Source organism: Camellia sinensis, chromosome 3 (assembly GCF_055761805.1).
Source record: "Camellia sinensis isolate YWXY chromosome 3, ASM5576180v1, whole genome shotgun sequence".
Lineage (NCBI taxonomy): Eukaryota > Viridiplantae > Streptophyta > Magnoliopsida > Ericales > Theaceae > Camellia > Camellia sinensis.
In genome coordinates, this window is record NC_138963.1 from 8,290,356 (window position 1) to 8,315,229 (window position 24,874).

A 24,874-nucleotide genomic window follows, 5' to 3' on the forward strand; every position below is an offset into this window, starting at 1 on the left:
TAGAAGTATTATGCAGCGTTCTAGATTTTGGAAAAAAAGAGTAATGATCCAGAGAAAATTCGCACATCCAGAGAAAATTTACACAGTCCAGAGAAAATTCACACAATCCAGGGAAAATTCAATCTAATTTCCTTACATACTCGACGTTGGGGCACTTCTTTCTCAGTCTTTGAACCTTGCGAAGTCATCAACCTTGTAGAACTACATGACTGCAAGCTTGACCTTATTCTTCTTGTGTTTGATCTTCAGTCGTCCTCTAGTTGGTTTTTGACGAAGTAATCAATTTTTGATAATGTGAGATCACTACCAACAGAGATCTGAGAAATAGATGCAAATCAAGTATTTTCGAAACAGAAAGAGAGCAGAGAAAGTGCAAAATATGAAATCATAGATCATACTAACACATAGTGAATTCAAAACGAGAGAAAGAGAGAAACAGAGAGAGAGAGAAGTGACCTTGTCAAAATCCTAAGGAGTGACACCAGGAAAGTAGAAGAAGTAAGTATTGTAAAGAAGAAGAAGAATAATAATAATAATAATAATAATTACTGAGATCAATGAACGAATCACCAAGGATCGATGAGCTCCTATAGAGTTAGAGAAAGAGAGGGGTTTTGGAAGTTGGCATGGAAGAGAATCAAATTTTTCTGTGCTATATGAGATTAGAGTTGAGGAATCTTAAAAATCACAAAATAATATTGTGAACATTATCCTTTACTTAAAAATGAGATAAGAACTCTAAACTAATTTTTTCTTTAAAAAGATAGTTAAACTTTTTGATTTTTTTTTTAATTTTTGTGTGGGATGGAAAAATGGATTAAAAAGTTATCCACCCACCTCCCAAAATAGGCTAATTAGCGCGCGAAAAGGCAGAGACAGAGAGAGCCAACGGACAGCGACGGAGACGCACAATTCGCCAAAAACATCAGCAATCTGCCGTCCGTAGCCGAATTTTATATTCCTAGAAAAGCAGTCAAATGGCCTCCCTCCCACCAACTTTCTTCCTCGCCAAACACCAAGCACAACAATCACACTCTCACACCAAGTCCTGACACCACTTCACTTTCTCTTCCTCCTCCAATGGCTTCTTCTTCGTTCTCTCAAGCCATTCTCGCTTCCAAATCCACTCTCTCTCGCCGAACTGACTCTCCAGCGGCTCTCTTCTTCTGTAGCAACTGTTTTGTTCCGGTGAAGAGGCCTCTGTTGTTGCGGAATCGATGTTGCGGAATTCGAGTCCCACGCGTCGCCGCTGAGGTACTTGGTGATGATCGAGCTGTTGAAGAAGACGAGAGGAGAGAGAAAGGCAAGGTTCTGAGAGTTGGACTTGTTTGCGGAGGTCCATCTGCGGAACGTGGTATCTCTCTCAACTCTGCAAGATCGGTGCTTGATCATATTCAGGTATTCCTAAATATATATACATATCAATTCAGTAATTTGATTCTTTAGACTTTATTTTAGTGTTTATGACAAGTACAAACAAGCAAATTTGTAGCTTTCTCGATCAAAGAAAAGAAAGGAAAAAGAAAAAAAAAAAAAAAGAAGAAGAAGAAGAAGAAGAAGAAGAAGATTTGACGGGAAAATTGAAGGAGAAACTAATCCTCCATGTTTTGGTGTTTGTGTGATTAGAAAACGATTCATGGCTTGGATTGGATTAATAATGATACAATTGTGCAAAACATAAATGAGTTGACTTTTTGTTTGCTTCTGTGTGTGTTCTGTTGGAAAGCATTGCAGGGAGTACATTTGGGCATGTTTGATAATCCATTGGAAGGCTGATTTTTATTTTATTTTTTATTTTTTAATTTTTAATTTTTTGATATCAGGGGGATGATTTGCATGTAAGCTGCTATTACATTGATTGCAATCTCAAAGCCTACGCAATATCCCCTGCTCAGGTTTGTGCATTCTGTAATGTTGGATAACTGGGTTTGGTGGGGGATTAAGGAAGAGATTTGAAAAGGGAAACAGAAAGGGCAAAGTTAGGTGAAATGTGAATAAAATATATGTCTACATTTCACATAGTTCATCTATCTTTTCCTTTTCCTTTTCCCTTTCCAAATCTCTCAACCAAACACAACATTAGGTTCTATGGTATGGTAACCTGTGTATGCTTGTTATCACCTTCTGTTTACATCTTTTTTGTCAAAGGGGTCTAAACCTATCTTTCATCATACTTTTTTTTTTTTTTTTTTTGGGAGGGGGGGTGTTGTTAACTTAAGGTGTTAGGAACTCTCACAAAAGATATGCACTGGCTCAGCTGTTGCTTTGTTTTTGTGACTGGTCAATAATTAATCAATTCTGAAAGGATTTTTTTCTCTAAATGTCATAAATGATGAAGCAGCTTGTATAATATTGTGTTAAGGCTACCCTCTCAAGTTCCAACACAAACAAAGAAAGGAAAATGAAAGAAACTCCTCTTACCTCTACATTCTTTTGAACGATGTCGTCCAACTACTTGATCTTCTTGATGTGGTTTTATCACATTCTGTGTGGCAGTGATCATTTAGCTGTCTTTCTAGTTTCTACTTCTTTTGTAGTTCAAGAAGAGCCTGCTTTATGAGTTTCATGGTCATTGGCTACAGTCCTTTATTGGACTTCATCCATTCTATATAAAATAGATTTCCAGATCATTTTGTGTGTGAATCTGGGTTGAGCTCTAGGAATACAAACGGAGGTCCCTTTTCTTTTTTTGTTTGAGCAAGTTCTTGGTTCATAAAGTTTCTAGCCGTTTCCTATCAAAATCTCCAAATTTCAGTCTTTTAGTTTTAAAGGCTTAGTTATATGTTAAAAGTTTTATTGATATATATGCTCTTTGTTGGTTGCACTCCTATTTCTTAACTGTTTACTATCTTGCTCACAATTATTTACCAGCTGAAAATTATTGTAATGATGAAGAAACTTTAAAACTATACTACTTAAGGTCTTTTGATTTTTCTTCTTAAATTTTACTTGCAAGTATATTCGAACACTCCTGCAGATTTTGATTTCAAACATATACTTTCTTCTTAAATTTTACTTGCAGGTATACTCAAACACTCCTGCAGATTTTGATTTCAAACTTGAAAGGTATATGTGGATAAAATTGAGTATCTATTTTTTTTGTGACTGAAATTTGGAAAATGCCTAATTCGTTATTTTGCAGCCTTGCCCAAGGATTCGAGTCTTTGTCTGACTTTGCAGAGCACCTTACTGGTTCTGTTGACATAGTTTTTCCTGTAATACATGGTCGTTTTGGTGAAGATGGTGGCATTCAGGTGTAGCTCAGTGAAAAACTTCATGTGTGCTGACGAACTTTTTGAGACTAATAATGGTAGTAAATAGAAATGTATTTGTTTTTCCAGGAGATATTGGAAAAATCAAATATTCCATTTGTTGGCACATGGTCAGATGAATGTCGTAAAGCATTTGACAAGGTAATCTCTTTCTCTAAAAAGGGAGGGAGGAGGGGGGGGGGGGGGAGCTAGCTCAAAAATATTTTTTTATTAAAAAAAAAAAATCTTTATTAATAATGTGCACATCACATATTTTTTGTTTAATAAGGTTTATTCTGGTTTGGACAGAGCATAATATTAGTAACCCATAGTTCAATGAATTAGAGAAACTAGAAACTCAAGCAAATTGAAATGTTTTACAAGAATGCATCTTGGACATTAAATTGTCTGATTGTTGGTCTTCTTCTGCCGCTTAAATTCCCAGAAATCTGCTGTTGTGTGTACAATATAACATGAGTCTACCATTTGATCAACATATAGGCTATAGTTTGAAAACATCACAATACAAGCTTGTTGTAATACTTTAACTTGAATTGCACATACTCTTCCAAACCAGTTTTTTTGTTAGAATTTCCCATCTTTACCTTCACCTACTCCACTACACACTCCACTTCACCTACCTCTACTCCACTACACACTCCACTTCACCTAACCCACTATCACCTCCACTACACCTACTACCACATTACCTTCACCTACTCCACTACACACTCCACTTCACCTACCTCTACTCCACTACACACTCCACTTCACCTAACCCACTATCACCTCCACTACACCTACTACCACATTTTCTTCTATATATAGATTGTATAGGAATTGTAATTCATGAATCTTGTAATCTATCAATCAAGACATCAATCAATAATACATAAATTCTTACATGGTATCAGAGCAAGGTTAAGAATTTAATATTTTTTCGCTTCACCGGCGGGCGGCAACCTCGCCTTGGCCGCCCGCCGGACCTCAACCTAGTCCGCTAGAATTGTCTACTACATACCTACCTCCTCATCATATCTTCATAACATCTCATTCTCTCTCGGCATCATAGTAGCCGTGATACTGCTCATACTTCTGGACAGCGGAGAGAACATCGTCTTTCTCGATCTTTCCGCCGACGCCGGTGGCGAGATCCAAGGCTCCGGCTTTCGACATCACTCTCCCCAAATAGTCCATAGCAGCTTCTCCACCGGAAAGATACTCCTAACAGCAGCGGAAAAAAGGTGTTTCCCTCAGCCAAACAAGGCTCAATAGCTGTGGTCCTCATCAAAATACGTGTAATTGCTACTCCTGAACTTGGTTTCCCTATCCTTGCTAACAAGCTTCTCAAATGCTTCCGGGCCATGTTCTTCTATGTACTTCTCAGCAGCAGTTAGAATGTCATCTGGCTTACTGAAGATGTCCTTCTTCCTTGGGACATACTAGACGTTAACAGTCTGCTGTGGGTTAAGAAAGAAAGGCCTCAAATAATGCTCATAAACATATGCAGCACCACTGATACTCTTTATGATGGTGGATATTTCAATGCCATTACAACACAGCACCTTGAAATTTATTTTATTTTATTTTCTTATCTCTCTTTCTGACCATTACAACACAGCACCAGCACACTTGTTCCCACCTTTCATCATGGTCTCCACTTTCTTTTTCTTTTTTTATATTTATTTTAATCCATCTTTTTGAAAACAAAACCAATATCACTTTTTTTAATTCCTTAATTTATTTTAATAACATGAGTGGCCTCTCTTTTCCACCATCTCCCTCTTTTTCTACACAATATTTTTGTACCACCGCCCACTCCATGATTTCCATATTAATATTATTATTATTATTATTATTATTATTTTCACAAAAAAAAAAATAAAAAATAAAAAATAAAAATAAAAAAAAAAAAAAAAAAAAAAAATAACACACCCAACACCCACAGTGGGATTTTTCTTCTCTACTCTGCTGCAGATCTCTTCTTCTTTCCTCCGTCCTGGGCGGCCCTTGACGGTGCTGCCTCCGTGTTTCCTACGCCGCCGAGCACGTTCACTCCTCCATACTCCTCCACTGCATCATACGGCGGACCTCCAAATCGGAACATCACAGTGGCCTTCCGCTTCAGCTCCTTATTTTCTGCTTTCAGCACACTTATCTCTGCTCGCGCATCCTTATACATGCGTTGGAGCAGAGCCAGCTGGGAATTTAAATGCTGCACCTCATTTGTCCTACTCTGCAGCCGGTTCGACAAATTTGTGACCGCCGTCATGGTTTCCACGCATGACTTCAGAGTATACTGATTAGCCTCAATATCAGTTTGCACCGCCATTTTTTGCTCCACCGACCGCATCGGAAAGTTCAATGGAGCAAAACCAGAGGTGTTTGGTTGAGGTTCACTGGCCACCGCACCAGTTATTTCTCTTGTGGGCTCGTTCAGTTCTGGAAAGAGCGTGAGCAGGTTCTGGGTAGCTGGACGGGAAGAAGAGGCCATGTTTTTGGGTTGCTAAGTGTTTCAGCGAAATAGCAATTTCAGACTGGTAATGTTCGGAAGGGTTGGTGACAGAATGGCAACAAAGTGTTCCACAGTTTCTCTCTCCGCAGAGGCAGAGTTTTTTCAGCGAAGGGTTGGTTTCAGAGGTTTCAGAATGGTATGCCTCAGCCTCAGCCTTCGTCTTGGTTAAATAGCCGAGGCAGCCACGCGTATCGCGCGCCTCTTGCCGCCCGACAAACTGGCACGCCTTTTCATGGCACATCTTTTGACAAAGTGGACACGCCTTTTGATGGCACGCCTTTTGATGGCACGCCTTTTTATGGATTGGGCACGCCTTTTGATGGCACGCTTTTTGAAAGATTGGGCACACCTTTTGAGGGTACGACTTTTTAAGGGTCCGACAAGACTCTGTAAACTGTCCCGACATTGATTCCGGTTAGCTTCTTTATGGGTCCGACAAGACTCTGTAAACTGTCCCGACATAGATTCCGGTTAGTTTCTACAAGGGTCCGACAAGACTCTGTAAACTGTCCCGACATAGATTCCGGTTAGTTTCTACAAGGGTCCGACAAGACTCTGTAAACTGTCCCGACATTGATTCCGGTTAGTTTCTACAAGGGTCCGACAAGACTCCGTAAACTGTCTGCTACAACGGTCCGACATGACCCCGTAAACTGTCTTCTACAACGGTCCGACATGACCCCATAAACTGTCTTCTACAACGGTCCGACATGACCCCATAAACTGTCTTCTACAACGGTCCGACATGACCCCATAAACTGTCTTCTACATCGGTCTGACACCACCATACAGTGTCCTCTACAACGTTATGACACCCCATACAGTGTCTTCACCAACGGTCTGACACGACCATACAGTGTCTCCTATCCTTTTTTATTTTTATGTATTTTTCTTGTTTTGTTACTCTCTCCAAACTCAAGTTGGTTAGTTTCTCTCCTCCTTGAGTTTGCGGGGGGCTGTTAGAATTTCCCATCTTTACCTTCACCTACTCCACTACACACTCCACTTCACCTACCTCTACTCCACTACACACTCCACTTCACCTAACCCACTATCACCTCCACTACACCTACTACCACATTACCTTCACCTACTCCACTACACACTCCACTTCACCTACCTCTACTCCACTACACACTCCACTTCACCTAACCCACTATCACCTCCACTACACCTACTACCACATTTTCTTCTATATATAGATTGTATAGGAATTGTAATTCATGAATCTTGTAATCTATCAATCAAGACATCAATCAATAATACATAAATTCTTACATTTTTTTTTTTTTTTCTCATTTCTGTTTTCTTTTTTAGTAAGCTGATGCCAATTATTCTTGATATTGTAATTATTGGCAGTATGATGCGTCCTTGGAGCTCAACAGACAAGGATTTGTAACTGTACCTAATTTCTTAGTGCAGGTATTGTTTCAACAAGTTTAAGCTTTTACTAACTATTGTGCTTGTCTTTGGTTGTCCTTTTTCCATGAATTGGACAAGTAGGAACCCTTATGCAATCTTCTGATATTTATAAGTCCCTAACGGCCGTAATTCAACGGCCATCCTTGGCAGTTTTGGTTTCAACTGCTATTATCATATCTCTCCAATCGATGCATCTTCCCTAACTGCAACACTTCTGCTGAAATCCCTGCCTTGTTTCCACTTGTCCTCTTGTCCAACGTTTGGTTGCTTGATTCTTGAAAAAATCCGCTTGCAAGTGCCCTTTCCCACCATGTGCCCTTTCCCTGCTTTTATCAATTTCACACATGCTCCTATAAGCTTCTTCCAAGTGACAATCCAATCTTCAAGATTTCAAATCCTTTCCAAGACATGTGTCCCTTTGTTGACAGAAAATACAAAATGTTGTGCAAACAGGGATACAGCTTTTCTCATTATTCAATATAAAGTTGAGATGGAGAATAGTCTCTGGTTTTGTGAAGAAATTGATTATGAGGTTCTGATTTCTGTTTTTTCAATTGAAACTTTGCTGTATTTGCATTTTTTTTTTTTTCTTCCTTCTGACACTTGTGAAATTGCTTATAGGGAGGTGAGTTGGATGAATCTGATTTGTCAGAGTGGTTTTTGAGAAATCAACTGGATACTAACCTGGGCAAAGTTATTGTAAGGCCTAATCCCTGACGCTCTATAGAAGTTTGGCAACACTGATACTGGGATGATTGTTAAAGCCTGATTAACATGCTGTGTTTTTATTCAATTGTAGGTAAAACCAACAAAAGCAGGGTCAAGTATTGGAGTTACAGTTGCATATGGTGTTACTGATTCTCTTAGAAAAGCTAATGAAATAATTTCAGAGGTAATTATTCTTTCTCCTTCCTGTATCTTTCTATAATTTTTTTCGACTTTATCAATGAAGCAAAATTCGAAATGGCAAGTTTTCTAAAAATGTTGGACCAAGTTGATTTCATCAGGGTATGCCGAAATAAGTATTTAGTATCTGTGACCCATAAAAAATTTCGTTATGCATATCAGAAAGTAGCTCTCATCTTATTATTCTCTAAATGAATATGATTTTGATTTTTTCAAAATGTGGTAAGAAAACATGTGGTCAAACTGAAGATTTTTTTTCTTCTTCTGAAATTACATATTTGTAAATGGAATATAAGCTCAGCAAAGTAGTCTATCTGGGGGTTCGAGCTAGAGAATTGTTTGACTGGAAAACTATGCTTTGGAGGTTTTAATGCTGTAGTTGCTCCTCATGAATTACACATTCTTTTGATTTTTGACAGGGAATTGATGACAGAGTCCTCGTTGAAATTTTTCTTGAAGGAGGAAGCGAGTTTACCTCCATTGTCCTTGATGTGGGTTCTGGTTTTGATTGTCAGCCTGTTGCATTATTGCCAACAGAGGTATATGCACCTTGATTTCTTGGGAAACATGTAGGTTTGGAATTTAAGTCTATTCTATAGTCACACTCTCTTCACATGGTAAAATTGGATCAGAGAAGTGTTGTCACTCTAACCTAATGGATCCTTTTATTTGACTCTACTAAATTGATGATCAGGTGGAACTTCAATTCCATGGCAGTGCTGATGTAAATGAGAAGGATGCAATATTCAATTATCGAAGGAAATATCTTCCTACACAGCAGGTATGACAAATTGCATGCTATCTGTTCCATTCCAATTCTAATGGTGTTAGTTTAAATGCAAGCATTTTATAGTTTTGAGGGTGCATGAAGTTGCCATTGTTCATGAGTTACTGGCTAGCGGTCATCTGCTTTTATACTTTTATTTAGGGTAGTCTTTAGCACTACTTTTATTGATTTAGTTAGTTATCTGTTGCGTTGGATTATTTAGTACAATATGTTTTGTTTTGGTGTTCTTTACATATATCTTTTCTATCTCTCAAACTCATGCATTCATTGCAGGTTGCATACCACACCCCACCTCGTTTTCCTCTAGATGTGATTAATAGCATTCGTGAAGGAGCATCTCTATTATTTCAACGGCTTGGCCTACGTGATTTTGCTAGAATAGATGGCTGGTTTTTGCCAGCTTCTGCTTGTTTATCATCTTCTTCAGAGAACAAGTTTGGAAAAACTGAATCCGGTACAATAATATTTACTGACATCAACTTGGTAAGATGGGTGTCTGAGTCTTTGCATGTATTTAAATTAATTACTGCTGATGGTTTTCTATACATTCTGGAATATTGATTTCCTTGTGTTTTTCTAGATTAGTGGGATGGAGCAAACCAGCTTCTTATTTCAGCAAGCTTCAAAGGTACTATGATTCTGCTTCTATGTTGTGATGGAAGTTCAAGATCTTGTGATGATTTGCCAAAATAGCCATTTGAATCCTTAAATTTCTTTCGCATGGTGTCTGTGTTTTCCATATTTCAGTCAGTTTTGTATGTACTATGAATGTGTATTTTGCATGTTATAACTGTTAGAATATATTGTGTATATGGCATGGTTATGTATATTAGGAATTAGGCGTATGTATTTCCTTTTTCAGTCATTCCTTGTTCAGCCATAGATTAGGGCTATATGTTAAATTTGATGTATGGAAAAATAGAGAGAAAGAAATATGTATTGATGATTGATATTATTGATTGATATATGTTATATATTACAAATGGTGAGGGGCTCCTTATATAGGAGATGTAGTGGAGTAGGTGGTAGTAGGTGGTAGTGGTAGGTGTGTAGTAGGTGGTGGTAGGTGTAGTAGGTGGAGTAGTTTTTAACAGCCCCCTGCAAACTCAAGGGGGATAGGAACTAACCAACTTGAGTTTGGAGAGAGTAACAAAACAAGAAAATAATCTGAAAAATAAAAAAATGGATAGGAGACACTGTATGGTCGTGTCAGACCGTTGTAGAAGACTGTATGGTTATGGCAGACCGATGTAGAAGACACTGGCTCGTATCGGACCGATGTAGAAGACAGTTTATTGGGTCATGTCGGACCGTTGTAGCAGACAATGTTGTGACAGTTGTTGTGACAGTTTACGGAGTCTTGCTGGACCCTTGTAGAAACTAACCGGAATCAATGTTGGGACAGTTTACAGAGTCTTGTCGGACCCATGAAGGAGCTAACCGGAATCAATGTCGGGACAGTTTACAGAGTCTTGTCGGACCTATGAAGGAGCTAATCGGAATCAATGTCGGGACAGTTTACAGAGTCTTGTCGGACCCTTAAAAAGTCGCACCCTCAAAAGGCGTGCCCAATCTTTCAAAAGGCGTGCCATCAAAAGGCGTGCCCAATCCATAAAAAGGCGTGCCATCAAAAGGCGAGCCCAAGTCATAAAAAGATGTGCCGGACATGATGGCGAGGCGCGTCACCACATTGGCTTGCGCGCCCATTTTGTCGTCTGGCGTCAAGTGGCGCGCGATGCGCGTGTCTGCCTTGGCTATTTAACCAAGACGGATGCTGAAGCAGAGGCAGAGGCTAAGACAAAAAACTGGCTAAAAACCTCTGAGAAACTCTTCGTTGTCTTGAGAGAGATACTCTGTAACACTCTGTAACCAACCCTTCTCTGAAACACTCAGCAACCCATAACATGGCCTCTTCTTCCCATCCAGCCACCCAGAACATGGCCTCCTCTTCCCGTGGTCTGCTCACGCTCTTTCCAGACCTGAACGAGTCCACAAGAGAAATAACTGGTGCGGTGGCCAGTGAACCTCAACCAAACACCTCTGGTTTTGCTCCGTTGAACTTTCCGATGCGGTCTGTGGAGCAAAAAATGGCGGTGCAAACTGATATTGAGGCCAATCAGTACACTTTGAAGTCATGTGTGGAGACCATGACGGCGGTCACAAACTTGTCGCACCGGCTTCAGAGTAGGACAAATGAGGTGCAACAGTTAAACGCCCAACTAGCACTGCTCCAATGCATGTATAAGGATGCGCGAGCAGAGATAAGTGTGCTAAAGGTGGAAAATAAGGAGCTGAAGCGGAAGGCCACCGTTATGTTCCGATTTGGAGGTCCGCCATATGCTGTAGTGGAGGAGCAGGGTGGAGTGATCGTGCCCAGTGGAGTGGGAAACACGGAGGCAACACCGTCAAGGGCCGCCCAGGACGGAGGCAAGAAGAAAAGATCGGCGGAATAGGCGAAGAAGTGAGGTCGGTTGGTGGCTGGCTGCAGAAAAGAAAACAAAGCTTTTGGTGTTGTGTGGTGGTTTTTTGTTGTTTTTTTTTTTTTTTTTTTTTGGTGTAAAATTGTGATCGGGGTTGATCCCCGAGATGAATAAAATATAGTTTGGTGTGCAAAGCTATATGGTATGAATGGAATTGGAAAAAGATTAAAAATAATGTGAAAGAAAAATAAAGAAAGAAATAATAAAAATATATTTGAAATCAAAAATGAAAGATGGGGGAAATAAGGAAAGTGGTTTGGAGAAAATAAATAAAAATAATGGAGTTTGAAATCAAACGGAGGAGAGATGATGATTTTTTTTTTTTATTTTTATTTTTTTTAATATATAATAAAAAGAGATATATATAGATATATATAAAATAAAGAAAGTGGGGAACAAGGAGTGCACCAATTAAGCTTTAGAATAAAAAAAAAAGTTTAGGCGGTGGATGCAAAGTGAGGAGAGAGAGTGGGTGTAAAGTGTTTGGTGGTTGTAAAATGGATGAAAAGAAAAAATAAAGAAATAAAAGAAGAAAAGTAAAATGGGTTTGTGCGAAAGCGTGGAGGAAGTTGCAGATATAGCCCATCTTGTCTGCTGCTGCTCTGCCGAATATGGTAGGTAGCCACAGGTATGGTCCATCTCTTGGATGGATCTCTCTGCAAACAACAATTGATGAAATCACGAAATTCTCTCGACGCCATAGGCGGTGCTTGAGGCGGCTGAGAGATACAGATTGCACAGGCCTCGACGGTGTTGAGCAAGCATTCCAATGGGCCATGCTGGCAAGTGAGGGTGTCGTTGGGTCCAATCCTGGCATTACCGTAAGGGATGAGCTTAAGATCGACATCGGGGATGAGTCCGCTTTCGAAGAGCTCAACCAGATCATTGACTATGAAATTTGAAAAGTAAGGACACAGAGACTCGTAGTAGATTGCTAGCTTCACTTTGCTCTTCTCAGAATTTTTTTTTTTTTTTTTTTTTTTTTGTTTTATAGATTCTCTCGACGAAGTAGCAGAAAGGAGAGTCTCCTCCGACGAGTGATCTGGCGACGAATGGTGTCTTTGTCGCCGTAGGTCCCGTGGATTACCTTCAAGGCGAAAAGCCTCCGACTGGGCCGATGGAGGACTTTGTAGACTGTTCCGCCGCTTCCGCTTCCGCTTCCGATTCGGTTGATTCGCTCCAGTTCCGAGAAATTCAACGGCGGCGGAGCACCACAACTGGTGATTGTGTTGACTGGGTGAGTCAAGGACAGCGACTCGAAGGAGTTGGGCGTGAAGGTGGTAAAGAAGAGTGAAGGTATGTGTAGAAAATTCTAGCGGACTAGGTTGAGGTCCGGCGGACGGCTAAGGTGAGGTTGCCGCCCGCCGGTGAAGCGAAAATACTAGGTTCTAAACCTGCTCTGATACCATGTTAAATTTGATGTATGGAAAAATAGAGAGAAAGAAATATGTATTGATGATTGATATTATTGATTGATATATGTTGTATATTACAAATGGTGAGGGGCTTCTTATATAGGAGATGTAGTGGAGTAGGTGGTAGTAGGTGGTAGTGGTAGGTGTGTAGTAGGTGGTAGTAGGTGGTGGTAGGTGTAGTACGTGGAGTAGTTTTTAACACTATATAAACTGATGAATACTTTGTAAACATTAACATTTTGAATATACAGAAATACTTCAGAATTCTTACATGTTATCAGAGCCTTCTCTGAGCCGAAACCCTAGAAAGTGACTTTGTGTCATCTTCTTCATTAGAATCTCACTGAGTCGTAATCATAGGTGCTCTTCTTCATCGCAATCGTCTCTCGAAAATCAACCCTTTGGTTTTATCCCTCTAAATCGCAGGTCGTAGAGCACCAAAATCGCGATTGGTATTCTCGACATTCTCTCTCTCTGTGGTCGTGTTCACGAAGTTCGATGCTTTCGATCAAAGTTCTCTTGGCTCTTGACCTTCGTTCTGGTTCAGTCACCGGAGTCTCGATTGTACCAGATCTGTTAGCACCAGAATCGCGACTATTCAAGGCTGGAATTGCAACCCATCTGGTTCGCAACTCCTTTTGCTGGTTTTCGTTCGACTTCGGCTTCAGGTTCTTTTGGCTTCAGTCTCTCTCTCTCTCTTTTCTCTGATTTGGTTCTTTATCAGACTGCTGCCTTCGGTTTCAAGAAAATCTGATTATTATATTTTGACCCCAACTTTTTATTATCTGGTTATTACACTGTGATTTTGGATTTATTTTGTTTTGCCCCATCAGATTTTTGTGTATTACCCTTCAACCTCTGGTTTGGTTATTTTGTTCTATATACGGTTTATTACACTTGAACCCTCAACTTTCAGGTTATTATGATGTATTTGGCTTCAGATGAGTGTGCTTTCTGTCATCAGAAGGGCTATTGGAAGTATCACTGTCCCAAGAAGGGACGTCTGTCTGCCATGTCTTCTCAGCAGTCTCAAACCCTATCCCGAGCTCCTTCTCTGAGTACTTTTCATTCCTCCATCAGTACTACTGCATCTGCTCCGACTCCTGATCCTGACTTGGCTTCCTTGAGGGCTCAGATTAGTCAACTTCAATATATGCTGTCTACCTCACAGCCCTTCTCGTCTGCTTCGGTTGTTTCCTCTCTTCATTCAAGTTTGCTTGGATCTTCTTCAGGTATTTCTTCGTCTGTCTGGATTTTTGACTCTGGTGCTTCTCATCATATGACTCTCCATCTCTTCTTACTTCAAAATTGTATTCCCTCTTCCCTTATCTATTACTGTTAATGCTGCTAATGGGTCTAATATGTTTGTTATATCTGTTAGGTCTGTCCTACCGTCTGTTATGTCTGTTATCTCTATTCCATCTGTCCTTTATGTTCCTCAATTATCTATTAGTCAGCTTGATGCCTCGGGTTTTGATGTTATCTTTTCTTCTTCTATCTATTCTGTGCAAGATCGGATATCTAAGTAGTAGATTGCGACCAGCCGTAGAGTTGAAGACCTCTATGTGGTGGAGAGCTTGCATCTGCTTGTAGCAACCTCTTCGATTGCCTTTTCCTCTTTTCAGTTAGATTCTCTGTCTAGTCTTTTCTACTTATGGCACTCTAGATTAGAACATTTGTCTGCTGATCGCTAACGGCCTTTAGTTCAGTCTGGTATATTGGGTAAACTTTCTCCTAGTGAACTTACTGAATGCCGGGAGTGTAAACTTGCCAAAATAACTGCCTTACCTTTTCATAAAAGTATTTTTATATCTGATATACTATTTTCTTTAGTTCATACTAATGTTTGGGGCCCTTCTCCTGTTCTCACCAAAGGAGGTTCTGCATACTATGTGTCATTTGTTGATGACTGCACCCGTTACACTTGGGTTTATCTTATGACTTATAAGTTTGACTTCTACCAAATATATCATACTTTCCAGTCTATGATCACTATACAGTTTGCGTCTACTATTAAATTGTTGCGGTCTGACTTGGGTGAGAAATACTTTAAAACTGAATTCTGTGAATACTTGGCCAAATTGGGTACTATTCACCAAACTTCTTGTACTAATACACCTGCCAAAAATGGTTGAGCTGAGCATAAACACCATCATCTCCTTGAGACAACTAAATCTCTCATTCTCTCTGCCTCCGTTCTGGCTCCATTTTGGGGTGAGGCCGTTCTTACTGTTACTTTTCTTCTCAACTGTATGCCTACCCCACTTCTTTCTGACCGGTCTCCTTATGAGGCTCTGTTTTCTGATTTTCCTAATTACTCCCTGTTAATGTACACCTAAACCTACTCCACTAAACCTAACCCACTACACCACTCCACTTCCACTTCACCTACTCCACTACACACTCCACTTCACCTACTCCACCACTCCACCTCCACTTCACATCTCCATCTCCTATATAATGTACATACAATACATCTAAACATACAACAATTAATAATATAATCATTTCTCTTTATACATTAAATTTCTACACTCCCTTCTTCATGTGTTTGGGTCTGCTTGTTTTGTCCTTTTACCCCGTAAAGATAGGATCAAACTTAGTGGCCGGTCTGTCTTATGTCTTTTTAGGTTATAGTCTCACTCAAAAAGGTTATCGCTGTTATGACTCTGTTTCCCGTCGCCTTTATGTCTTCCGTCATGTTGCCTTTCTCGAACGTCTACCTTACTTTCAGCTTCCTCCTCTCACCGTCCCAATTTCTAAAGAGGATTTGGTTCATATTGATCCATTTTCTTCTGAGGTCCCGTCTGATGAGTAGATCTCCACTGTTCCTCCTCAGCTTGTTTCATCTTCTCTTCCTGTTTCACCTATGGCTGCTTCTTCTCCTTTGGCTTCTCCACCTCCTCCGTTGTTAGTTTATTCTCGTCGCAAGGCTCCTCTTCCACCAGTTGTCTCTGCCCTTGTTGCTGATCCTCCTGCTTCTGACAACTCTAATCCTGCTACACACCGATATCCTACTCGTTAGCGTCGTCCTCCAAACAGGTTAGGTTGGTCTAATACATGTTTTTCTACTTTTTATTGTACTTTTTTGTCTTTTATTCATTTTTTTTCAGAACCTCAATCTTACACGGAGGCCTGTCAGGATCCTAATTAGGTCCAAGCTATGAAGGATGAGTTGTTTTCCTTACAGAAGACTAACACTTGGGAGTTAGGTCCTTTGCCTGCTGGCAAGAGTCTGGTTGGTTGCAAATGGGTCAATAAAGTCAAGACTCATTCTGATGGTTCTCTCGAGTGATATAAAGCTCGCTTGGTTGCAAAGGGTTTCTCGCAGGAGTATGGTATTGATTATGAGAAGGCATTTGTTCCTGTTGCCAAGATGACTACTGTTCGTACCTTGATTTCTATTGCTGTTGTTCGACATTGGCCTCTTTATCAGATGGATGTTAAGAATGCTTTTCTTAATGGTCATCTCACTGAGGAAGTCTACATGCGTCCTTCCCCTGCCCTTCTCAACTCCTCTGGACAGGTTTGTCATCTTCGGCGCGCTTTGTATGGTTTGAAGCAATCTTCTCGTGTTTGGTATGATCGCTTTCAAACTGCTGTTACCGAGCTTGGGTTTCATCCTTTTGCTTTCGACTCTGCTTTGTTTTTGAGACATAGCTTGGCTGGTTTTGTTGCTCTCTTACTCTATGTGGATGATATGATCATTACTGGTTCTGACTCTTCTGCTATCTCTGAGGTCAAGAAACATCTCTTCTGCACCTTCGAAATGAAAGATCTGAGTCCATTGCGGTATTTTCTTGATATTGAGATTGTCTTTTCTCTAAAGGGCTATTTCCTGTCGCAGGCAAAATATGCTAATGAGGTTATTCACCGTGCCGATCTTACTGATACTAAGATTTCTAATACACCTATGGAGCTTAATGTCAAGTTCAACTTTACTAATGGTGCCCTTCTGGATGATCCCACCGTCTATCGCGAGCTTGTGGATTGTTTAGTTTATTTGACTGTTACTTGTCCTGATCTTGCTTATGCTATGCATGTGGTTAGTCAGTTCATTTCTGCTCCTCGCTCTACCTATTGGGCTGCTTTGGTTCGCATTCTTCACTATCTCTGGGGTACCATCTTTCAGGGTTTACTGTTGTCCTCTACTTCCTCTTTAGACTTGGAGGCCTATGCTAATTCTGAGTGAGCTGGTGATGTTAATGATCGCAAGTCCATCTTTGGTTTCTATATATTTCTTGACGATTCCTTGATCTCTTGGAAAAGTCAGAAACAAACTGTTGTTGCTCGCTCTACTGCCGAAGTTGAGTACCGTGCTATGGCTTATGCTGCTGCTGAGCTTGTTTGGCTTCATTGTCTTCTCTTTGATTTGGGTGTCCCCCAGTTTTCTCCAACCTCTCTCTATTGTGACAACCGTAGTGCTATTCAGATTGCCCAAAATATTATCTTCCATGAACGGACAGAACACATTGAGATTGATTGTCACTTTGTTCGATAGCATCTGCAGTCTGGCTCTCCCTCGCTTCCATTCGTCTCCTCAGCTTTGCAACTTGCGGACTTCTTCACCAAGACTCACACTACCGCTCGGTTTCAGTTTCTTCTTAGCAAACTCTCAGTGTTTTCTACTGAAGCACCTTGAGTTTGAGCAGGGGTGTGAGAATATATTGTATATATGGCATGGTTATGTATATTAGGAATTAGGCATTAATTAGGCGTGTGTATTTCCTTTTTCAGTCATTCCTTGTTCAGCCATAGATTAGGGCTATATAAATTGATAAATACTTTGTAAACATTAATATTTTGAAAATACAGAAATACTTCAGAATTCTTACAATAACAGTCACTTCCCAAAACTTTGTTGTCAACACTGTGATCTTTAGTTTTTGTAGTTTCTTCATTATTATTGAAATGTTTACATGTCATGCTTTTCATAGGTTGTTGGTATAAAACATGGGTTTTAGTCATTACCTCATGTTATACCTGACAAAACTTACATCAGCAAAAGTATGGAATGCAGATAGATTTAAAACATTCTATTCTCTTTTCTTCAATTTGATAATTTTGAAATTACCATAATTTTTTTTCACAGATTCCAACATTATGTTGCATTGGTTAAATTCAGTTGCAATTGTGATTCTGGTTTGTAGGTAGACATTCACTGGATTTTTATATTCTAATTTGTCCAAAGAAGAAAGTCTTTTTTTGTTTAATATATTTGTTCATCCTTTAAATTTTTTCCTAGTTACAATGGTGCATAAGGTATATTATACTTGATATTATTGTTCATCCTCTTTCAAGTACTAATCATCTATTAGAATGCCACTTTTGCTTCTTAAGAAGATATCTAATTTCATGACCAGGTTGGATTTTCTCATTCAAACATCCTCAGAACCATTATTCAACATGCGTGTTTGAGGTTTCCCAGTCTTGCTTCATACAATAATGTGTCCAGGCCCTTGCCTGGAACTGGAAGATCAAAATCTTCACAACTCACTGATGTGTTCCCCAAATACCACAATGATGTTCACAAAGTTTTTGTCATTTTTGGTGGAGACACTTCTGAACGACAAGTATCTCTTATGAGTGGAACTAATGTTTGGCTCAATTTGCAGGCTTTTGATGATGTAAGTATTCATGTTTAGGCAGGGGCAGGGTGGGGGGGGGTCTTGTCCCCTCCAACTTTCTGTAAAATCTCCATTTTATATGTATATTTTTGTCAATTTTTTTTTTATATTACGTAATGGCCCCCCCAAACTTCAATCTGACACTCAAAAAAAATTGTAAAGACCCTAATGTAGTAGAGTTACCTTTGAAAGAAACATGTACAATAATATTATAGTGATCCTATTTTTTTATTCTGTATTGTTTATCCTCTTATGTGTCAGTGTTATATTAGTATCAAATGTGAGTAGTTAAGGTAATAAGCAAATTGTGGTAAAAAAGATGATCATTCTAACATTATTATAGTTCAAAAAAAAAAAAAAAAAATTCTAACATAATTGAAAAAATTTAATCCGGTCCATTTTAAAAACAATATAGTTTACTTGTGAGTTTTTATAATTTATTTAATGGAATCACTTGTAAAACTTTATATAACTAAGGTTATTGTATAATAGATTAATTATATTAAGATTTTTTTAACTATTACCAAATATTACCTTAACGTTTATCTATAAATTCTTTCATTTTGACCTCCTTAATCATAAAATTCATACAAATAATATTTAGTTATGACTAATCTCTTATAATTTTATTGGTCTAATTGGCCTCTAATGAGTAATATTTAATAATGATTTAATCAAATAAAACTCCAACGGATCCATCAACAGCTCGGTAGATTTATCTTATGCCTTCTCTTTCGTGAAATGGCCCAACCCACCGGAGAAATCTTGGCTCCGCCCCTGTGTTTAGGGATAGTTTAATTTATATTATGTCCAACTTACATGTAATGTGATGGCAGCGTTACTGGCTACCTACAGTCATAAATGTGAAATTTCTGAAACCTCTTGTTTTTGTTAGAAAGCTAAATGGTTCATAATTAGTTGGTAACCATTTTAGTCTATTGTTCTAAAGTGTTGACCTATTTAATTCTACTGTTCTAATTTCATTAAAAAAATTCAAAACAATTGGTGCGTTTTTGAATTGTCTTGTATGACTTCAGTTTTTTGTTTTATGACTTCAAATTACTGCATTTTGAAATTTAAAGTTTTTATTGGATTCACCTTCCTAATCGAAGTGCTATTGACAATTTTCATGGCTACAGCTTGAAGTAACACCGTGTTTGCTTGCCCCTACAAAAGGTTATTCATCCAAGACAGAACCTGATAACAAGGAAATGGATGTGAGCTCCAGAACAGTTTGGGCATTACCGTAAGTGTAGATTTTGTATTGGTATAGCTTACTTTATCTCAATGCTCTATGTGACTATGTAGGTAACGTAACAGGATGTTCATATATGCTACCTTGCCTGTGGTTTCTTAAGTTTTTTAATGATTGGGATTGAAACTAAAAATGCAGTTACTCTCTGGAAAGACACATCAATCGTTTGTCCATACTAGAAAATTAAGGATGTCAACCAATGGTATTTGCTATAGAAATTTAAAACTACATGTTACAATTATAAAAATAGAGTTATACTTCATAGTAGATAAAGATGAACCTAATGTATCATCACATTGTAGTGATTTTTTGAGCACAGTTCTTTAGATGAGTTCACCCTTCTTCTGTTTTCTATGTTAGTCATTTACATAGAGTTCACTTCCTTTGGTTACAGATACTCTCTTGTACTGAGACATACAACCGAAGAAGTTCTTGATGCATGCATGGAGGCTATCGAACCTACGCAGGCAGCATTGACATCTCAGTTACGGAGCCAAGTGATGGATGATCTCATGGAAGGTCTGAAGCAGCACGATTGGTTCACAGGGTTTGATATATCTGGTGAGCCACCAGTAAAGTTGATGCTTGAGCAGTGGATCAAGCTAGCTAAGGAAGTTCAGGCCACAGTTTTCATTGCAGGTTCTCTTTTGTAATCATGATGTGCTAGCCAATGAATACTTGCATTTAATTTTAATGCTGTCAGACATGCCCTCGATTCTTGATGCTTATGCCTTCTGCCATCTTAACAGATCTAATAGGATAGGTGATAATGTGTTATCTTTATAATCTAACTTTTGCTTTTCATTTATTATAAAGTGAGAGATCTTGATTGTATAGAAGTTGTTTGGGTGGGTTTTATATAAGCATCTTATTCATTCAACCTAAATATAAATTGCTAATCATGTTTTTCTTTTTATTTTTGATGATTGAATGTTCATATGAAAACAACAAAAGAAGGGGACATGACTATTTATACATGCTGTATACAAAATGTTACAATTCCTACACAATCACAAGACATCCATATTATAACTAAAACATGGATTAACATTTCAATGAATGGATAAACCTGCTGTGTTTGAGGTTCAAATGTTTGACATTGACTTTCAACTAAGGTGAAAGAATTAATTGGTAGATAGTCAGAGCATTAATTGGCTGTACTTGGTGGATTCTCGCTTAGCATGGAATGAAACTAGGAATCTAATTGTTAACATATTCTGATGTCTATCACTGTAATAGAAGAATCTGATCAACTTGTTTCCAGCTGAGAATTCTAAGAATTGATAATAGTTTATGGCATTTTCAAATGTTGTTGACAGTGCATGGAGGCATTGGTGAAGATGGTACACTCCAGTCTTTGCTACAGGCCGAAGGTGTTCCTTATACAGGTATTTCTTATTGACATTTGGTATTGATTTCATAACTTGTGTTCATGATATGTAACAACTCATGTTTTGTTTCTTTTAAATTGAAGGTCCTGGCATAATGGCTTCTAAGACATGTATGGACAAAGTTGCTACATCTCTTGCCGTAAACCATGTACGTTAACAAATATGTATGATGTCCTTGAAGACAAGTGGACTTCCTATTGTTGTTTTTTTTACTTCTCATTATGCCCATACATGTCGCTTCTATTGGTTCATAATATTTATTATTGGTTCATAACAAATATTCAAATGCATGAGGACCTGTATAAACATTATATATGCTGAAATGCTGGCCTCAAAAGAAAAGAAAGTTGCAATCTGATCTTGGTGTGCGACTTAGAGAATATATTTTTGCTTTTTTTCCTAAATGCAAATATTACTTAAATCTGCCAGTATTTTTCAAATTGCGTTAGTAATTATTAGACAATCTTGAAATTTATTATATTTCTTCAAATTGCGTTAGTAATTACAGGTCATGGGAGAATTAATTCAATGGTTCTTTTTCTATGGGCCATTGCAACTTTACGTATCTAATGGAGGCCCATCTAGATGTCCCCTTTTTTTAATGTTTATACATTTCTTGTGTTCAGTCGATCCGATTTGATGAGACTTAAACCTTGGCTTGGTTTGGTTTGATTTGGTTTATACATTTCTCGTGTTCAGAACTTGAGTTACCTAACATGTTGATAACTACAAGCATTTATTTGTGTGATGTACAAAAAATAGAGATTCTCTATGGGTGCATTAATTTCATCATAAGCTTCTGTGTTTTTGTTCAAAGAAGAAAAACTAGGATGTCTGCAGTATGTTTGCTGTTTCTGTTTTCATTTGTGCATTGATAATGTTATTTAGTTGCTAATACAGTTGTCTTATACAATACGCTGGCAAGATGGTTCAGATTCTGTTTGTCATAGGCTTATTGCTTTGTTTTGCTTCCATTATGTTTTCATTTGATCTGACATATCTTCGTTCTAAGCATCAAATCTCTGTGAATGTAGCTTGCAGACTTGGGAGTTCTCACCATAACCAAGGATGTGCGGACAAAAGAGGATCTACTGAATTTGCCCATAATTGATACTTGGCAGGAGCTGACCTCAAAGCTTCAGTGTGATACATTATGTGTTAAACCGGCCAGAGATGGATGCTCTACTGGTGTTGCAAGATTATGGTAGGTTTATGTCATTCATTTGTTGTTAGTATGTGTCTTCTAGTAAATGCCCAGAACTTCATTAGCATTGTTCTGTACTACGCCTGTGATGGAAATAGTGGTGTTGTTCTATTGTCAACAAGCTTTTCTGTTTATGCAGCCGTTTGGAGGACCTTGTGGTATATGTAAAAGCATTGAACGATTGCCTTCTTAGGATTCCTCCAAATAGTTTGTCAAAGGTATCGACAAATTTTATCCATGTGCCCATGTTATCTCAAATGTGGTAAAATCTTTTCATTGCTATTAAATTCAGATATATGTGGTGATATTATGTCTTTTTTACTAATATGCAGGCACATGGAATGATTGAGATGCCAAACCCTCCACCAGAGTGCGTAATTTTTGAACCATTTGTTGAGACTGATGAAATTGTTGTCTCTGCCAAATCCTCAAATGAGAATACACGACATCTTTTGTGGAAAGGACAGAGTAGATGGGTAGAGATAACTGTTGGTGTAGTGGGAAAAAGTGGATCAATGCACTCGTTGACTCCTAGTGTTACTGTCAAAGAAACTGGAGATATTTTGTCACTTGAGGAAAAATTCCAAGGTACCCCTTTATTCAACATATTAGTAGAGAGAGGGTGATGTACATCTTGTCCTCTAATCCACTTGTATTTGCTCGACAGGTGGAACTGGCATCAATCTGACTCCACCCCCATTATCAATTGTTAGGTCTGTTAACAACCTTCATCCTGAATGATTATATTCTTGTGGACATGATATGCTGTCACATTACCTATTTCTTATTTCATTGGTAGTTCACAAAGTTGAGTCAGTAATCCTTTGGGTTTTTTGGAGCCTCAGAAAAGATATATGATTTCTGTAATGTCATTTGTTACACAATAGCAATGCCCTTTTATTTTTACCAGATCGTGACAGTAACATATTGAGTTTCACTACCCATGCTATTCTATTTATGGTGATCATGAAACTGAAGAAATTAATTATTTTGCTAACTGTACATTAGCTGTCTATTAAGATAATCTTCATTACTTGCCCAAACAAAAGATAATCTGCATCAGCATATGATTGTGCAAATTCCAGCTTTTGAAAAATACTTACTTTATGTGCTTGAAGTATATTTTTTCAAGTTATCACACTAGACTAGAGATAGGAATTTGTATTTTGTTGATAGTGGTACAGTCTATAGATAGTGGCAACTTGGCAAGGGAGGGTCATCATTGATTCTGTTCAAATCCATGAGAGAGAACACAAATTCTTGTATATTGTGTTTTTATCAATGCATGAGTCGAGGCTTTAACATATACTTATTCACACTGTTTGCCTATTCTTCTTCCTTCCTGGATCAGTAATGAGGCTTTGGGAAGATGTAAACAGCGCATTGAACTCATAGCAAACAGTCTACAGTTAGAAGGATTTTCACGTATTGATGCTTTTCTTAATGTCGACAGTGGTGAGGTATGTTTGATTTTCTTGATATCACTGGACAAATCATCATCACATTTTGCCTTTGCAAAATCTTGGGCAGTACTAGCAATTTATTTATTTACATACAAATAAGGGAATCGTTGAAAACCCGCTCACAACCTTATCAATGATTGTAGTACCTAGTATTACAGAAGATTGTTCCCAACTTTTAACTACATGCAACGATGCATGTATCAGGTTTAAATGGACAAAGTTATTCTATTATCAAAGGAATCCTAAACTTTATTTCTGGTTGTGACTAAATGATTTAAAGACTTGGCTTTGGATTTTTTTGGCCATTGCTTGGTGAACTGGTAATGGATAGGCTGCCCGATGTAAGAATGTTACTTAAAATCTTAGGGCAGCCACATTGTGCATATATTAGATTGGTCTGAAAGCTGAACCATTTCTGCCTTCGTAACATGTGTTAAGTGTGACCGATTCTTGATCATGGACCTTTTTAAACTTCTCTGCACCTGATAAACCTATTTTTTATTTGAAGGTACTGATCATAGAGGTTAATACTGTTCCCGGAATGACACCTTCTACTGTTTTGATTCATCAGGTAAGGATGACATCCCTGAATAATGCAGCTTTTGAGCTTGTGTTGGCAACATAGTATGGAGATATCAACATGATTATATGACTATTTGAACTGTGATCATATACATAAAATCCTATTATTCCTTTATCTTGAACGAGTTTTGACAATTTTTTTATTTTATTTTAATTTTTTTATTTAAATGCTATAGAGAAACCACATTGAAGTTATTTCTAATTAAGCAGTGTACCGATTCAGTTTTTGTTAAGCACTTCCACTGCCCAGAGAAACTACCTATTAGTCACCCCTAACCTGTTAGATCTTTATTCTATGCTTCTCAGGCACTGGCAGAGCAACCTCCAATGTATCCTCATCGGTTCTTTCGCACACTGCTTGATTTGGCAGCAGAGAGGTCTATGTAAATTTTTAACTCATAAGAATATCTCCATTGTTTCCTTGAAGACATATTGTTGTGTTGATTTGGATTCTGTATGAAAAAAATAAATTAACCAATCAATCATCCATTTATGTCTAGACAATGTTGTCATGCTGTCAAAAACTTATGTATATACATGGATACATTTTTAGATGAATGTATCTGCATTTTATCA

At 38.3% G+C, this 24,874-nt stretch overlaps 1 protein-coding gene across 1 annotated transcript; it reads left to right on the forward strand.

The window, feature by feature from the left end:
* Positions 1 to 790: 790 nt before the first annotated feature.
* On the forward strand, positions 791 to 24,874 carry LOC114282050 (D-alanine-D-alanine ligase family). Its single transcript, XM_028224684.2, has 24 exons — positions 791 to 1,398; positions 1,824 to 1,895; positions 3,023 to 3,066; positions 3,143 to 3,254; positions 3,342 to 3,413; positions 7,126 to 7,188; positions 7,810 to 7,887; positions 7,988 to 8,080; positions 8,514 to 8,633; positions 8,789 to 8,875; positions 9,155 to 9,364; positions 9,462 to 9,509; positions 18,140 to 18,403; positions 19,543 to 19,649; positions 20,053 to 20,297; positions 20,978 to 21,046; positions 21,133 to 21,197; positions 22,084 to 22,253; positions 22,393 to 22,471; positions 22,586 to 22,841; positions 22,921 to 22,966; positions 23,605 to 23,713; positions 24,225 to 24,287; positions 24,605 to 24,874. The coding sequence occupies exons 1-24, from the start codon at positions 1,081 to 1,083 to the stop codon at positions 24,683 to 24,685; spliced, it is 2,871 nt and encodes a 956-aa protein (XP_028080485.2). The 5' UTR covers positions 791 to 1,080; the 3' UTR covers positions 24,686 to 24,874.

Excerpts from the sequence above, each read along its gene's own strand:
- LOC114282050 (XM_028224684.2), top strand. The coding sequence starts at position 1,081 with ATGGCTTCTTCTTCGTTCTCTCAAGCCATTCTCGCTTCCAAATCCACT. Across the intron at positions 8,876-9,154 it reads AATATCTTCCTACACAGCAG|GTTGCATACCACACCCCACC; the intron begins GTATGACAAATT and ends CATTCATTGCAG. Across the intron at positions 18,404-19,542 it reads ATTTGCAGGCTTTTGATGAT|CTTGAAGTAACACCGTGTTT; the intron begins GTAAGTATTCAT and ends TCATGGCTACAG.